The sequence below is a fragment of the Manis pentadactyla genome, chromosome 9 (assembly GCF_030020395.1).
Source record: "Manis pentadactyla isolate mManPen7 chromosome 9, mManPen7.hap1, whole genome shotgun sequence".
Lineage (NCBI taxonomy): Eukaryota > Metazoa > Chordata > Mammalia > Pholidota > Manidae > Manis > Manis pentadactyla.
In genome coordinates, this window is record NC_080027.1 from 43,480,479 (window position 1) to 43,496,718 (window position 16,240).

Here is a 16,240-nt window from a genome sequence, read left to right on the forward strand (position 1 = left end):
TCCTTAGTTATCTCAGAGTAGAGATAAAGCCAATTAAGAATGAGTGTTTTGGTTGAATGGGATAATTGTCTCTGGAGTGCCTAGATATGCCTCCAATAGTCCAAATTATGCAACTTATATATTGTATAATATTTGCTTAGTTTCCTTATCAATAAGTCATATTAGTACCACCTAAATTATGGTTTTGTTTTCAAGGTAAAGTGAGATAATGTATGTCAACAACTCAACTATTCATATTTGCAAGTAGTATAAGACCTCAATAAAATATTCATTCAGAATCTGCATGAAATTCTAAAAGTCCGGATTTAATGTAGGAAACATTATTAATAAACCACTTGTTCTTTTCTGAATGCTTTGCAAAAAGTGTTCCAATTAATTGGAATTTTTTTCTTCTTAAAACTCTTGATTCTCTACATGCCTCCAAAATAGCAGTACTGTAGAGTGAATCCTAAAAAACAATGTAATTCAACAGAGGATCTTATGTAGGTAGAATTATTTTGTCTTTTATTATGTGTAGGGGCTACAAAATGGCATATCAAATGCTCAGGATCAGTTATTGTTGCTGTTAGCTGAACATTAAAAGTTGATAATAACATTACTAACAACCCATGACTGAGGATCACAGACTTCCCAATATTTTCCTAAGAGTAACCTTGATAAAAGCAAACTCATACTTCCGGCTCATGTTTCATCTCTGTCTCTGCTGTTGTGATTGCATCTGCGGGCCTGCTGGGTCAGCTGTGATGGAGCCAAGGCTGGCTGACATTTACATGTAGGCTCTTTCTCCCTGGTTATTAAGTTCCTTCTCTGAGGTGGGCATTGTTTGGTGGGTATTAGCATGAAATACAAAGATTTCCACCCTCTATGTCCACTTCAATATGTACTTCACATACATCTTCTATAGACTTCTTTATCCCTCTTTTTCCAAGGTTGCTACTTCCATCCACTGAGCAGCTATCCAGGCCTTTTAGCAAAGTACTAAAGTCCAGATGTACTCACATAGCTCAAACAGCCTTTTATTCTACATAAAGTTAACAACAAAGGGCACTGCCAATTATGAGAATTTTCCTTCATTATTCTTTTATTTTATGGAAACCCATTATGTGGGGCTCTGTACCCTGTATTCTATTTTTGGTTAGCACCAAATTGGCCACCAATCCGTCCAAGAACCAAGCCTGAATATTTTCCACCTTTTCCAGCAACTTATCAGGAACCCCCAGTAAGGTTATGGATAGGAATTAGTGAAGAGACATCAATATAACAGTGATAGGTGTTATGGGATTTGGGGACAACAATTCACATAATTTATTTATGTTTTTTTCGAACTTGTACTTTGTTCTTCCTAATTTAATTGTTCAAATTTCATAGATGTGATAACAACATGAGAGTTTTCCTAGTTTATAAGTGTAATATTGCCAATTACATACTTAGGCTTCTGTGGGATAATCACAGGTAGAGTTGAAAATCATTGGATTCACTATGGCATAAACTTTGTCCAGAATTACATTAATTACATCTGGCCTCAATAATCTCATAATTTAACCAAAAAAATAACATAATGGTATGTTTGGTTGCCTATTATCAGTGAGAGATTATATTTTCTGTCACATAGTCCTCAAAGAATCTGGGTATTCTCCTTTCCCCAATGAATGAGTGCATTTGTAAATGGACATTGGTCCATTTTGGGGAAGATCTGGATAATTTTTATTCCATATTTACTTTGGCATTGCAAATTATTTCATCAAGGCACCAAGACTCATGTTCAGTTAATGGGCTCTGGATATGTACAATGACTTAAATCTTTAAAGAGACTGAGGGACCATAATTTCCCATTTGGGTGCTGGATGTCAGTCTGATGCTCAGAAGTTCTTGATTTTAAATGTATTTCACACCATCTACGTAGCTTGTCTCCAAGAACATTTCCATTTATCATGACAGATCGCTGTGGTACCTGTCACACTGATGGCCATTCTGGCCTTGCTACTCTCCACAGTATTACATATGCCTTACTTTTTTCTTAAGTGCAGCCATGTGGTCTCAGGATCCCACTATCCTCCCTGTTAATAGGGAGTCCAGTTCACTAGAAACAGATTTCATTGTCAAGTTCAGCCTGCAGAGCACAGCAACTACTGAACCATTCAAAGATACCAGGTACCCTGTTACAAATGCATTGTTTATTGCCTCAGTGAAGAAGGGCCCTCACTTTCCTCCCAGAGAAGATAGTCATGCGATAAATTCTCTGATCCTAAACAATAAATCCAAATAATTATGTCTTGACATGTCCATCTCCTTGAGATTTCTATAGGCTATAGTATGCCTAGTGGATCTGGCATCTCCATCTAATTTGCTATAGGTCATTATCATGTTCAATTGTCAAGCACCTCTCACAGCTGTGCATTATCACAGTTTCCAGGTATCCTTGATACAATAGTGAACCCCAAATCATGGATGAGTGTTCTCTCAAAAATAGTTCTTCTCTATGCTGATTCATGTTCATACTGCCAGCCACTTCTGCTGCTGTCCCAGATCTAACACCTTTGAGATCCACTCCTGCATGCATTTATGTGGTTCTAGTTAGTACCATTAGGTAGGTTCTGTGATGACTTCAGTGGTTAAGCTGTTTTTCCCCAAAATGCTAATAGCATTTCTCTTCTCGGGCTTTGCTGAAATCTGACTACTTATTGACTTGGGTATAGTGAGAAGTGAAGGGAACAGATCTCGCAGAGGAAAAACATCATCTTATAAGACATTTCCTTCAGGTTTGTATTTGTAAAGTCTCCAGACCAGATAAAAAAAAATACCCTTTGTAATATGAGGAAAGAGCTCCTGCAGCTTTGGGATATTCAAAAGTTTCAAGATTTTTAGGCTTATTCATGCAAATGTCAACATCCCATGAGTGAGGATTGTACCACTCCCCCATTTTTTTATTCCTGGTGTTTTTCACTGTTCTGCCTTTATAAAAAAAGATCTGTCAAAATTGAGCATTCAGTCTGCCATGCAGCTCTGTTACTTTTCCAGTCAAATCATTTGCTGAATTTTTAGAACTATATGATCTTTGGCTGAATAAGATAAAGGTACATAGGGGCCCTCTGACTTTCACAGCATGGCCCGAGTTGTCAGTTGCCTATCCTAATCTTATCATTTTCTATTTTAAGTTTTCCAATACAAACAACAGTTAGCTCATTCCATAGTCTTTACAGTTAGTGTTTTAAGTACAAATGGGAGACCAAATTTGAGATCCACAGTCATCATATAACCTAACATCTCACCGTCCACCTGAATCCCATCCAATCAACCATAAGTGAGACTCTTACTAACAGTGATGCCACTACATTTTAGGAATCATTGTTAGCACACTGACCACTGGCAACAGGCTCTTAGTTGTCAAATGACCATATTATTGATAATGCGATTCCAGGGAGTAGGAGGGAGGTCCAGCTGAAATCAAAGAGGGAAGGATGGTAGAATGATACAAAATTTTCTCACCTATTTGGACAGTGTTATTGGTATCTAATCAGGAGAGACAGAAACCACACAATGATTTGAAAAGGAGAAGTTTAATGTAAATAGTTATATTAACAGGGAAGTAGACTAGTGTGGAAATTGGCTAGTAAGAGTTAAAAGAGAATTATAAAGAATCTATAAGAAGCAGATATAAGAAGCAACCATTACTCTTAAGGCAGAATACCCAGTGAAGAGCATTTCTCACCCTCCACTAAGTCTGTGAAGCTACAAAGGTTCCTTATGGGTGAGGCTTGCCAAAAATCTGCCCCCTGGAAGTGCCAGGAAGGGCTTCCACTGGAAGGTGCCAAGTCTCTGAACTCTTAGGTGCCAGAGAAGCTTATGGCTTCTGGGCACTGCTGGAACTGAGATATGGAGAGGCTGCCCTCTGCAGGACTGTATTACATTTCCACGGTGAGGCTCAGGCTAGGGTAGCTCCAGGCTGTGCTTTTGGGATGAAGGCTGGGTGGCCAGTTTGCCCAGTGAGGTTCCAGATATCTCTTGTCCTACAGAAAAGCCATCCTTGCTCTCTTTTTATTGCTCCTTTGGGTGTAAGCTCTATTTCCCCTTCTAATACCATTAGTCAATTAGGGTGACATACTTATCAACTTCTGTTTCTTTATGTTTTGTTTTGTTTTTTAAAACCTCAACTAGAGCGCTCCTCTCTCTGAGGTTGCCCACACTTTCTAAGTGTGTAACTTTTTAATCTTAAACTCTTTCTCTCCAACCTTCAGGGCACTCCTCTCTCTGAGGTCGCCTGCACTTCGTCTCTAAGTAACTTTAAATAAAACGTTTACTCTGTTTCACTAAAAAAAATAATAAATAAATAAATAAAATAAAACCTCAACTAGAGAAGATAAATGGTTCAGAAAAAGGTTTTCACGGGCCAAGTGTTTTAAGGATGGAGGTATCTCCAGGGCAATGGGAATGTGCTATGAGCAGGTAAAGCATATAGACGTCGTCTTAGAGAGGGGTTTATTTATAGGGAAAATTTGTCATGATTAAATTCATAGCTTTTTATGTTAAAATTATAATATTAACCATCAATAAATAAGAAGAAGGGACTGGCAGCGATTTCAATTGGAGAAAGAAAAATAGGAGAAAGATGATCACTTTATTTCTTCTTTTGCCTAAAATTACTTGAGTAAATTTACCTTTTAAGATCAAAATGAATTTATAGGTCTCTTTTCTGAAATTTTTCATCTGACCTATTTTGCTGACTGCAGCCTTCAACCTCCAGCACAAGCCCTTTTGTATTAACCTGTAGAGTCAACATCCTTGGCTTAGGTAAACTGGTTCATCGATCTATTGTTACTTCGTTTCCAGCCTAAGGTGTTTTGCTAGATCTTATTTTCTATTGTCTTTCTGAAAATCATATATCCCTCTATAATGTTACCTCCAGAATTGTACCTTTTATTTATTTCCAATTTTCAAAGTTGAGGGTTAAATTAAAATTGATACCTCTTCTGAACTTCAGGGTCCACAATATCAGGAATGCTTGTGTCTCAGCTTTCTTTTCTCCTCTCTGAGTTTAAAAGCCTTTAGTGGCCAAAAAATGTAGAAGACCTGGATATCAGACAATGAAGAAAAGAGGAGTTTTTGATAAATCTGAGAGCTTGTAACCTCCCTGAATCCATTCAAATTTAAAATAAAATTAGGCATTGTGATGACAAATTGAATATATCTGTCTGCGGAATTCCATACAAAATCTGTGATAGTCTTAGGTTGATTCTACTTAATGTACACTTAATCTTAGAGCTGCAACTGGATATAGGCTGCCTCCCCAGTACCTAAGACAGGCTCATCTCAAAGCCTGCCCCTGATGTGGGAACAGGATCACAGGAGTTAAATCTATGACTGTGAATCAGAATCTGCTCTCTGCATTTTCTTAGGGGATCCCATTACTGACAGTGATGAGGCTAGGGAGTCATTTAAAAACCACATAGAAATAAATTTAAAACAAGTAATTTTATTGAAATATATTAAGAAGGTGTTAAGTGAATCATATATTCTTGGATGTGAAAACTTATACCACAAATGTTGATTCTCTTACATTTAATCTATAAAAATAATGTAATTCATATTAGAATTACAAAGCTCTTGTTCGTTTTGTAAGAAAGCGTCACTTTATACCACATATTAGCTACATCAAAATGTGAAGCTACTCTAATAGATCAGTAATATGTGATTATTTGTATGATGTATATACATATATCAAAATCTGTAAAAAGATCTGTAAAGCTATGTACACATACACAATTTCAATACCCCTTACCAGGAAATAGTTGAATAAATTGCATTTCATCTATGCCATGAAATATTATGAATATTCAAATAAATTATATTCATACTTATTTACTTGGAGGGATTTCCACCACCATAAGAAAAACAACATGCAAAAAGGCATATAGAATGTATTTAACTTTTGTGTTACATACAAAGCAAGCTCCTGGTATATGTGTTAATAATTGTAAGAACTTAAAAAGAAAAAGCATTAGGATATTAATCATGTTGATAGAATAAAACTGTAATTATGTTGTGTTACTCTCCTTTTGCTGCATACCAACCCCACACTGTCATTGCTTACAGCTACAGAATTTATTGTAATGCTCCCTAATCATCAGGTTGACAGAGGTCCTCTTGATCTAGGTTGCTCTGACTTGATGGCCCTGCTTCAGGTCTCCCAGTCAGGTAGGACTGGCTCCAGGCTGTATGTTTGGCTCAGGACAGCACCCTGTGTCTCTTCCTGGGGACCGGGTTGAAGAGCCTGAGCTGTGCATTACTGATAGCACAAGAAGAACCCCACTGCAGAATCCCGCTCAGGCCTCTGCTCTTATCATATCCACTAACATCCTATTGACCAAAGCAAATGATATGAACTAAGTTGACAGTGAAAATCATGTCTCTAAGCTCAAAGGGAAATGAAGGAGTGAGTGTTCAGTCTGCCTTCTCTGACCCTCATGATTTGGGTGCAGATGTATAATACTACTACTAGCAGGAAGTAAAGAATTAAGACCAATAATTAAATTTACTATGTGTAAGCTTCCATTTATATAAAACTTCACATTTGTTAGTGTTCACTAAAGAACAATTATGTTTGCTTAATCAAATTTTTTAAAAATGTAAAAAATCAAATATTTGATATGATTTAAGATAATTTTTATTATTTTTCTGAATTATTTAAAATTTTAATTGTAAATATGCATATATATTCAAAAATTATAGTAACATTTTCAAAACTTAGTGAAGAGTGAAAAAAAATTTTCTTTCCATCTTCTTTTTCCTTGCCTGACCAGAGTTATACAGTGTATCTCTTGGTATGAAAAACTTAAATAGGATACTTACTGGTGTCCTCATTCATCCAATTCCTATGAATAGGTCAGAATCTCTACTTGCAAAGGTCCAACACTACTTGAAAGTCCTCCATCTAGATAAGTGAAATGTTTCTGTCTTCTCTTTCTTTTGCCATGTAGTTGCTTAACTCCTCCATTTTCCTCAGTTAGTAGGGGTTAGATGTGGTGGTAGATAAACAAAACAAAGCAATGGACACACACTTGGATGGTTGTGACAAGGCCTTAGATTCTGGTCCATTTTTTGCCATGGATCTGCAGTGGAACAGTGGGTAGAGCACTGGCATTCTCTGGGAGCTTCAATCAGTATACACACGCACACTTCTAGGGACAGGCAAATATGTCCATGTAGTTGTGCTCATTCACACCTGCATGACCATTTCATGCACTGTGAACTGAGTTCTCAGGCATGGAAACCTTTGTATCAGTAGCCTTGAGCCACCAAATGTGGAGGGACATCATTCTCACTGAGCACAACCCATCTTCCTGGGCTGTAACCTCTTGAGTATTTTCTCTCTAATCTCCTTCATCTTGATACTATAGAGAATAGGATTTATCAATGGAGGAAGCAGGAAATGGACATAGGAAAGAAGAGAATGGGCAGACTGAGGGATTGGCACCCTAAAATGGCCAATGAGTGCCAGGAGGATCATGGGCACATAGAAGAGGAACACAGCAGAGAGGTGAGTGGCACAGGTTTGGCCAGCCTTCCAGCGATCCTCGGATGCCAAACCTTGCAATACCCTGCCAATTAGGCCATAGCAGAAGAAAATAAGCAGGGAGTCCAATCCCATGGCTGACAGGACCACAAAGAGGCTATAGACTGTACCCCAAGCTCCTGGGCAAGCCAAACGGGCCATATCTGGGTGCAAGCAATATGAATGGGTCAGAACCTGTGGGTGGCAGTAGGGCATGTAGGCCAGGAGAAATGGCAGGGGTAGATGGAGACCCAGGCATCGGAAGGCAATGACCAGGCCAATCTTGCTAATTACATCACTGGTGAGGGTGTTGGGTAGTGGAGAGGACGGCAGATGGCTAGTACCCGATCCAAGGCCATGGCAAGCAAGGCAGAGGACTCCAATACAGAAAAGACGTGGACAAAGAACATCTGGAGGAGGCAGGCTGAGGCAGGGACAGTGTGAGCATCAGCAAGGGCAAGACCCAGCAGAGTGGGCATCAGGGCTGTGGCCAAGCCAACATCAGACACACTAAGCAGGAAGAGGAAGAAGTACATTGGGCGGTGCAGGGTGGGCTCCAGGGCAATGATCCAGAGGATAGTACTGTTGCCCAGGGTAGAGAGAAGGTAGACAGTGATGAGGGGTATCGTCCACCAGGAGGGCACAGACGACAGGCCTGGCATGCCCACCAGTAGGAACATGGGGGCCATTGAAGTGCTGCTATTGGGAGCTGCCTGGAATGTTGGCATGGTTTGGGATTCCACTTTGAGATCTGGAACCTGAAAACTGATTAGAAGGTTTATGTTTACTTAATCTTATGACACATTTGTATGATTCTTTCTAAAACAGCCTGCTTCCTCCCTCCCCTGCCCGATGCATATATGCACATACACATTCCCTTCCTACACACACGTATATTCTAGTGTCTGTGCTATAGTCATCTCTTGTCTTGGAGCTTTTTCTTAGCTATCCTCAAAGCTGTTCCTCTCCCTAAATTGTTTTCCCTTCTCCTTTTACCTTGCCTTTCCCTGTAGTTTTTTCCCAAATTATCTCCCTCTCTTAATGGCAAACATCTGGGAGAAGGTATATACTTTTCTTAGTCCCAGATAATCCAACTTCTGTGCTGCCTTAATATACTCACATTTCAATTCATTTTAACTGCATTCAAATAACTCACCAGTTATACCTTTATTACTAAATCAAGGGGCACTCATTTTTGCTAAACTGACATCTATCAATCAGCTTTGACTGTTACGAATCTGCTTTCTCCTTTTCTTTTTAATTCTGCCTCTCAGAATTAACTTCTTAGCTCACCTTGCTATATACCTCATCCAAGTTATGAGACCCTGAAAGATACCAAATAACCAAAGCAGTGTTGGGAAAGAATGAAGCTGGATACATCACACTTCCTAATTTCAAATCACATTACAAAAACGTAGTAGTTAAAACAATATAGTTCTGGAATAAAATCAGACATGTAGACCAATGGAAAATAATGGAAGGCTACAAATTAACTCATACATATATGGTCAACTGCTCTTCAACAAGGATGTTAAGAATACATAATGGAAAAAGGACAGTCTATAACAAACTGAAACTGGGAAAACTGGATATCCATATGCAAAAGAATTAAATTGTACTTGTATCTTATACCATAAACAAAAATCAATTCAATATGAATTAAAGATTCAGATGTAAACCCTGGAAGTGTAAAATTGCTAGAAGGAAAAGTAGGAAAAGAGGTTCAAGATACTGGAATTGGCAATGATTTTTTGTATATGGTACCAAAAGTACAAGCAACAAAAGCATGATTGGACTAGTGACAGTATATCAAACTAAAAACTGCACAGCAAAGGAAACAATCAACAGAGTGAAAAGGCAACCTACAAAATAGGGGAAAATATTTGCAAAGTATGTAGCTGAAAATCTAATGTCCAAAATATAAGGTACTTCTGCAACTCAATACCAAAAAACAAATAACTCATTTATTAAAAGGGCAATGGAACTGAATAGAAATTTCTCCAAAAACATACAAATGACCAACAGGTTCATAAAAGATGCTTAATGTCACTAATCATCAGGGAAATGCAAATCAAAACCATAATTAAATATCACCTCACACCTATTAGGATGGCTATTATAAAAAATAGAGCTGACAAGGATGTGGAAAAATCGGAACCTTCATTCACTGTTGGTGGGAATGTGAAGTGGTGCAGCTACTATGGTAAAATAGTATGGTGGTTCCTCAAAAAATTAAAAATAGAATCAGTATATGATCAAGTAATCTTGCTTCTGGGTATATATCCAAAAACATTAAAATCAAGATCTCAAAGGATATCTGCAGTCCCATGTTCACTGCAGCTTTATCCACAATAGCCAAGATATAGAAACAACTTAAAAGTCAACCACGGGTAAATGGTTAAGGAAAATATTATATATATTACGTTATATGTATAATACTAAAAAATATTATATAACAAACATAATATATACATGTTATATATATATACATATACATATATATATATAAATATACACATACACATTTATATATGTATACACATACACACAAGGAATTGTATTCACTTTAAAAAAAATGATAGATTTCCTACTATGTGCAACAACATGGAGGGACCTGGAGGACAGTGCACTAAGTGAAGTAAGCCTGTCACAGAATGATGAATGCTGCATAATTCCACTTGTATGAGGTATGTAAATAGTCAAACTAACAGGAAGATAGAGGAGATTGTTGGTTGCCAGGGTCTAGGGGAGGAGGAAACAGTGGATTTCTGCTTGACAAATATAATGTTACAGTTACGCAAGATCAAGAAGTTCTAGAGACCTTCTATACAACACTGTGCTTAGAGTTACTAATTTAAAAATCTGTTAAGAGATTAGATCTTATCCTAAATGTTCCTACAACAACAACAACAAAAAAGTCAAAGCTAAAAAAAGCTAATATAATCATGGTACCATATATGAAGTTAAAAGATAAGGGAAAGAATGGGACAGAGTGTCCCGGAATAGGACAATTTTTGCAGCTTACATTATTTTAAACAGATTCGAATTTTAAATATATAAAGAACTATAAATAAATCTGAGATGTGTAGTCTAATATAAAATCTGGCAAAATTTATTCTTTTCATATGAGAATACAAATGCTAAACAAATGTATAGTAAAATCAATCTCAGTAGTTATTAAAAGAATACATATTTTTAAAATGATAAAACATTTTCTACTATCTTATGGGATAAAGTCATAAAATTTGATAAAATTATATGTTGGAAAAGACAGTGAAAGACTACTTTTTTAAATCAAGGCTGTCAAGATTATAAAACTGTAGCCCTTTTGAGAGTAATTTGGGGAAACCCATGAAAACAGGAAATTTACTTGATTTGGCGATTCTGTTTTTTGATATATTGATGAGAGAGAAAGACTCTCATATCTCATATGCACACAGAGGGATAAAATATATTTTTTTTGGAAGAGGAAAATAAGTAGAGTTCTTTATAATTTTTAATATTCTGATAACTAAGTGGAGAGATTGTCATGATGCATAATAGTCTCAACAGTTAAAATGAAGATATATTGTTGAGTTTAAAAATATATAATTATTTATGCCTCTTGGTATCATATATGTTTTTAAATCCTCCTAAAGTGTCCTGTCTCCCAGAAAACTATGTTTGTATGTAATTGCTTAGAAGACCTAGAAGGATTTGCATTAAATGGATCTGATTAATGTAGCAAAGTCCAGGAGAAGGACTAATACTGAATTGAGGACAGGATTCAAGGATGATTTTGGCCTTAACCCTCATACTTTATTTTTTCTTGGAAAGATATATTCTCATATCAAATGAGTAACTCTCAATTATTATTCAGTAAACTCCATTGGCTCATCTCAGTTTTTTCTCCTGTATACCCACCAACAGTACCACGGTCTTTGCTGAGGCTTTCATTTGCGTTGTCTGGATTGGTTTCCCTGCTGCCAATTCTTCTGCCTTCCAATCCTTTTTTTCCATACAGACCCCACAATGTTACTTCTAATTTGAAATCTGATAATGTGGCTGTGGTATAATTCCTTAAAACCGTCTGATTTTCCACTGCTTTAAAATAAAGTTCATACCATTGTTTGTCATGGAACTGTCTTCACCATCTGGCCCCAAACAACCTTTCTTGCTTAACCCATTTCTACTGTATTTCTACCCATGCACTTTAGTCTTCCAGTACTACTGTGACTCCTCAGACTTTTACACTTTCAAAAAAAATATATTTAATTTTGGAATTTCTTTCTCTGTCTCTGTACCATCATACCTCACTTATGTCAGGAAGTTACAACTGCTCAGTTCTTCTCTTCTCTGACCACTTATTAATATTCCTTTCTGTGCCTTCCTTCTCAATGGACTGTTACTGCCTCAAGAGATGATTCTTTATTTTATTCATTGCTCTGAGTCCAGTTCCTGGTTTATATTAAGGTTCAAATAAATACATTTCACAAATCTTTTACACTTCCATTTTGCACTTTTGCACTTCTATTTATCTAAATTCTCTGCTGGATTTGATCCATCTTTCTGAAATCCCACTTAGTTTTATTATTCCATAATGACCACCTTTCTCAAAACTTTCCCATCCACCCCTTAAGCACATCTCATATAAGTTTCTCCAAAGTGTTATTCTTTCCTCTAGTGGAATCTTTTCTTCCCAACATATTTCTGTCCCCACCCTCTTTTCCTATGACTCTCAAAGTCTCCGTCTCTCCACCTGAAGTGTCTCTAGGGGGAGCTGCTTCTGAGTGCTTGGGCTTGCCATCCAGAGAAGAGAGGTTCTTGATATATACCCTACTTGATATATACTCCACAGAACACTCCTGTGTGTTAAAAACAGTGAGGTAGCAGGTATGCTTAATAGAAGGTAAAGCAGAAAGAGATTTGGAACAGGTGCCTGTTGAAAAAAGCCTGTGAGGCTTTTGTGGGGTATTTAAGCCGCTCCATGGAAACTCATATCTGACAGGCTCATTCCTCCCCAGGATTGTGGAAGTGCTATTATACATACCTAACTAGCAAAGATATCATCTCTCTTTTACACTATTCACACACAAAAGGATTCTCAGGTTTTGTAATCAATGTGCACGCCCACCTATAACATAGACATCTATGCATGCTCTCACACACATGCATATATGCACACACTCATCCATATTAACACACAGAAACACGTATGCATTCACACACTCATGTAAAGAAAGTTTCTATTTCTGAACAGAAATATTTGAGGCACATGCCTATTAAATTAACAAGTATTAAAATAAAAATGTAACTCATAGTCATACATGCATTCAAGGATATAGAAATATTCAAATTCTCATTCCCAAAGGTACAAGCAATTCTGAATATATACTAATATATATGCTTATAGTCACATGAAAAGGCAGGTGGAGACAAAAGCACCTGTGTGCACACTTATGTTGTTTCCATATATACACTCATCCCCACAAACTGTGAATGGAAAATGCTCTTAATCAATCTTTTATTACCTCATACAATCACAGGCAGGTAAATTCAAAGATGCATTCATTTTTCCAAAGCTGAAAATATTCAGCCAATGAGTAACGCTTTTCCCTTCACACATATACATATTCATCAGATGTTCACCAACATCCCTTCAATATGCAGCACATGGATCATAAACACACATCTCATATCACTCATTCAGGCAGTTTCTTATTTTACATCAAATATTCAGCTCCCTTTTCCTCAAACTGAAATCTTGCTTTCTATGGATTTAATTCTGCAATTCAAAACCAAAAGTGGAAGTATTGTCACCAAGACATTCATAAATACTGAATGATGTTTCCTGGGAGAGGACAAAAATTTCACTCATTATCAGATTAATTCCCTGCCATCTGAAAGACAAACGGCTAAGATTACTAAAGGGATGGAACATGGGATATTTGTTTATAGGGGAGATTTGATGTTGGTGTAGTGGAGAGATCTGAGCAGCCACAATAGAGAGGACAGAGTACTCTCAACAAATTTTCTCACTTTACATTTGCGTTCAGACCTAGTCCTGGCTATTGGGACCCTCACCACAATCATCCCTGCTACTTACCAGACCAGCACTGAAGAGTGTGTGTCAGACAGGACCTTTGGTTGCAGATGACTGTGGCTTCAAGAAGTGGCCAATGTAAGAAAATTTGTAGCAGCAATTCTGCAGGAGTTGGACCATAGGGGATAAACCAGACTAGGAAGAAATGGCTAAGAGAGTGAACTTATCTCCAAGGCAATGATTGTCCCTCATACCCTGAGAGACCCCCATCTGTCTCCACTTTAACCCTGACTGTACTGAAAGCACAGTGCTGAGCACCAAGCAATCTGCTGGAGACAGGTAGTGTGAGATCAAATCAGGCACATTATGAAATGTGGATATTGTAAGAGACTGATACATATAGGAATCATAAAAATCAACAAGCATAGCATATGGGATGGAGGAATAAAGCGATCTAGGGAAGAGAAATGATTAGGTAAGTTTTAGAGCCCAAATTTAGATCATAACCTCCCATATTCTTAGTCTCAAATATTTGTGGCAATAATCAGTTCTGCTACTCCCTATATTCAGATTATTTCTCATGCTGTATCTTTATTTGGGATGCCTATGGGATTTAGCCTGGCCCTGGAGAACCTAGGGACAAGGACTCCAGCAGATTATCACTGGGCAAGATAGGCAGAAAGCCAGCCCACATGGAGGGGACAGAAGATGCACCACTGGGGTTTCAAGGGCCCTACATTCCACCCTCCGGAGGTTTTGGTCACTGGTAAACTTAGAATAGCACTCTACAGCTTTAAGACATCCTCAGTGACATATTCGGTTATCAAAGTCTTCCACGTGACTTCCTAGTGCTGAAGTTTTGATTTTAATTGTTGGGTCCCAACTCCAAATACTACACACTTGGTCATAATTAATTCTTGCCTTAGTGCCTTTAGTTATCTCTGCCTTCTCTCCATTTTCCCTCACAGGAGGCATTCATCCTTACTAGAACTCAGACGCTACCAGCTCCCGTAGTCTTTCTAATATATTACTCCCTTCAAAGAATCTCTCCCTTTTTTTGAACCTCTCTGCATCCCTTTAGCATAACTGGTGCATTATTATTACTCTTCCCATGCCTTTCTACTACTCTGTGAGCTATTTGAAGGCAAAGACTATCTTTTATATTTTTTCCTCCTGCAACAGTATCCTTCAATTACACATGAAATGAGTTTGATGAATTTCCTGAGCTGCCTTAAAGAGTCAGCTTGTATAAAAGTTTCTCTCATCCAGTTTCTGAGCGCCACGTTCCCTATGCTCTACAAAGGTCGTGGCACCTTTCTGATCTCTCCACTCTGGCAGCCCGCATCCCCAGTCCCAATCTCATATTCAACTCTTCCAAAATTGAAATGACTTTCTGAGAATGTTCAAATTCTCTGCCCTATTTCTTTTCTGTCTTTCCAGAAAGAAACAGTAGCTTCCACCCCTATTTCTCCTCCTTTTTCCTCTCTTCCTTGTTTCCTCTCCCCACTTACTCTACTCTCCCCATTTCCCTTATCACTCTTACCTCTGTCTTACAGTGCCTCCCTCCCGCACCTGCTCCTCCCTTGCTGCAGCTCACTCACCACCCTTGGTGCTCCCAGTGACCCTAATGCACTTTGCTGCTCTAGTGCAGTGCTTCAGGTGTATTCTTTATGCAGCCTGTTGAACCCCTTCTGGGGGAGTGGGTGGAATGTGGGTACAGGAAAGGTGAGCGCAGGTGTCCAGCCCCTTGTTGCCACAGCCCCATAGGGAGTCTCAGTGAGAATGCTGTGGTTAGTTGAGGGCTGTTGTTCTGCCCAGAGGAAGCACCGTGGTGACCTTTGAACCACAGCAGGAAAAGAAGAATCCCTCCATCTCTGTCACCCGTCCTTCGCTCACAGCCCATGAAGCAAGTCCTCTCTAGCCACACTGATCCTGGGTTCAGAGCCGGATAGTTCCTGATGTCCTGGTTCGTCCTGGCCTGTCTGCTCTTTGGTCCTTACCATGACCTCTCCCCAGCCTTTTCTTCCAGAGAGCAGATAATGAGCCCCAGAGAGTGCCCCAGGCTCAGTCCACAGGGACGCCTTCGCTCTGTCGCTCTTTGTTTTGTGTAATTGCCTTCAGCTAGGTGGAGTACCACATGGTGCTAACGGCTCTGAGGTCATGGGTCCCATCTCTGCAGAGATCATCTGTCATTTTGCTTTGCATCCTCATGCTAAGGCTTGAACGAATTCAGAGATTACCTGGGCTGTAGGATGGCCTGTTATCCTTGTGGTCTGCTCCCTCGCCCTTGGCCGCACACACACTCTGTCGGAGCTCCCTGAACGAAGACAGCCAGCTTGACGAGACCCCTGCTGCTCTGACCCAGTCATTGTAGCTCACTCCTTTATTCTTTCTTCCCTGTACTTTGTATATTTGTCGTTCTCCCTGACATTTCTTGTTCTTTATAGATGCCCTGTTTTCTGATGGATCAAGTATCATCAGGCACCCCTAATCCCCATGCCAGCTTGTGGCTTTTCCTTCACACCCAAGCAGCCCAAATCCTGGTAAACAGCCTGTGCACTCATTGTGTGCCAGGCCATCTCTTGCCCCTCCCCTCCCTGAGATCGTTCAGTGGTGTTTTTGTTCCTGTAATCCCTGCAGCAGACCTATGTAACCAGATCCCAATTTGG

The 16,240-nt window shown here is 38.8% G+C and overlaps 1 protein-coding gene across 1 annotated transcript; it reads right to left on the bottom strand.

Annotated features, from left to right (window-relative positions):
- Positions 1-7,315: 7,315 nt before the first annotated feature.
- Positions 7,316-8,277, bottom strand: LOC118912110 (olfactory receptor 51S1). The gene is given in 2 exon segments (XM_036884892.2): positions 7,316-7,857; positions 7,860-8,277. Coding segments are annotated over 2 exon segments (960 nt in total).
- Positions 8,278-16,240: the final 7,963 nt, after the last annotated feature.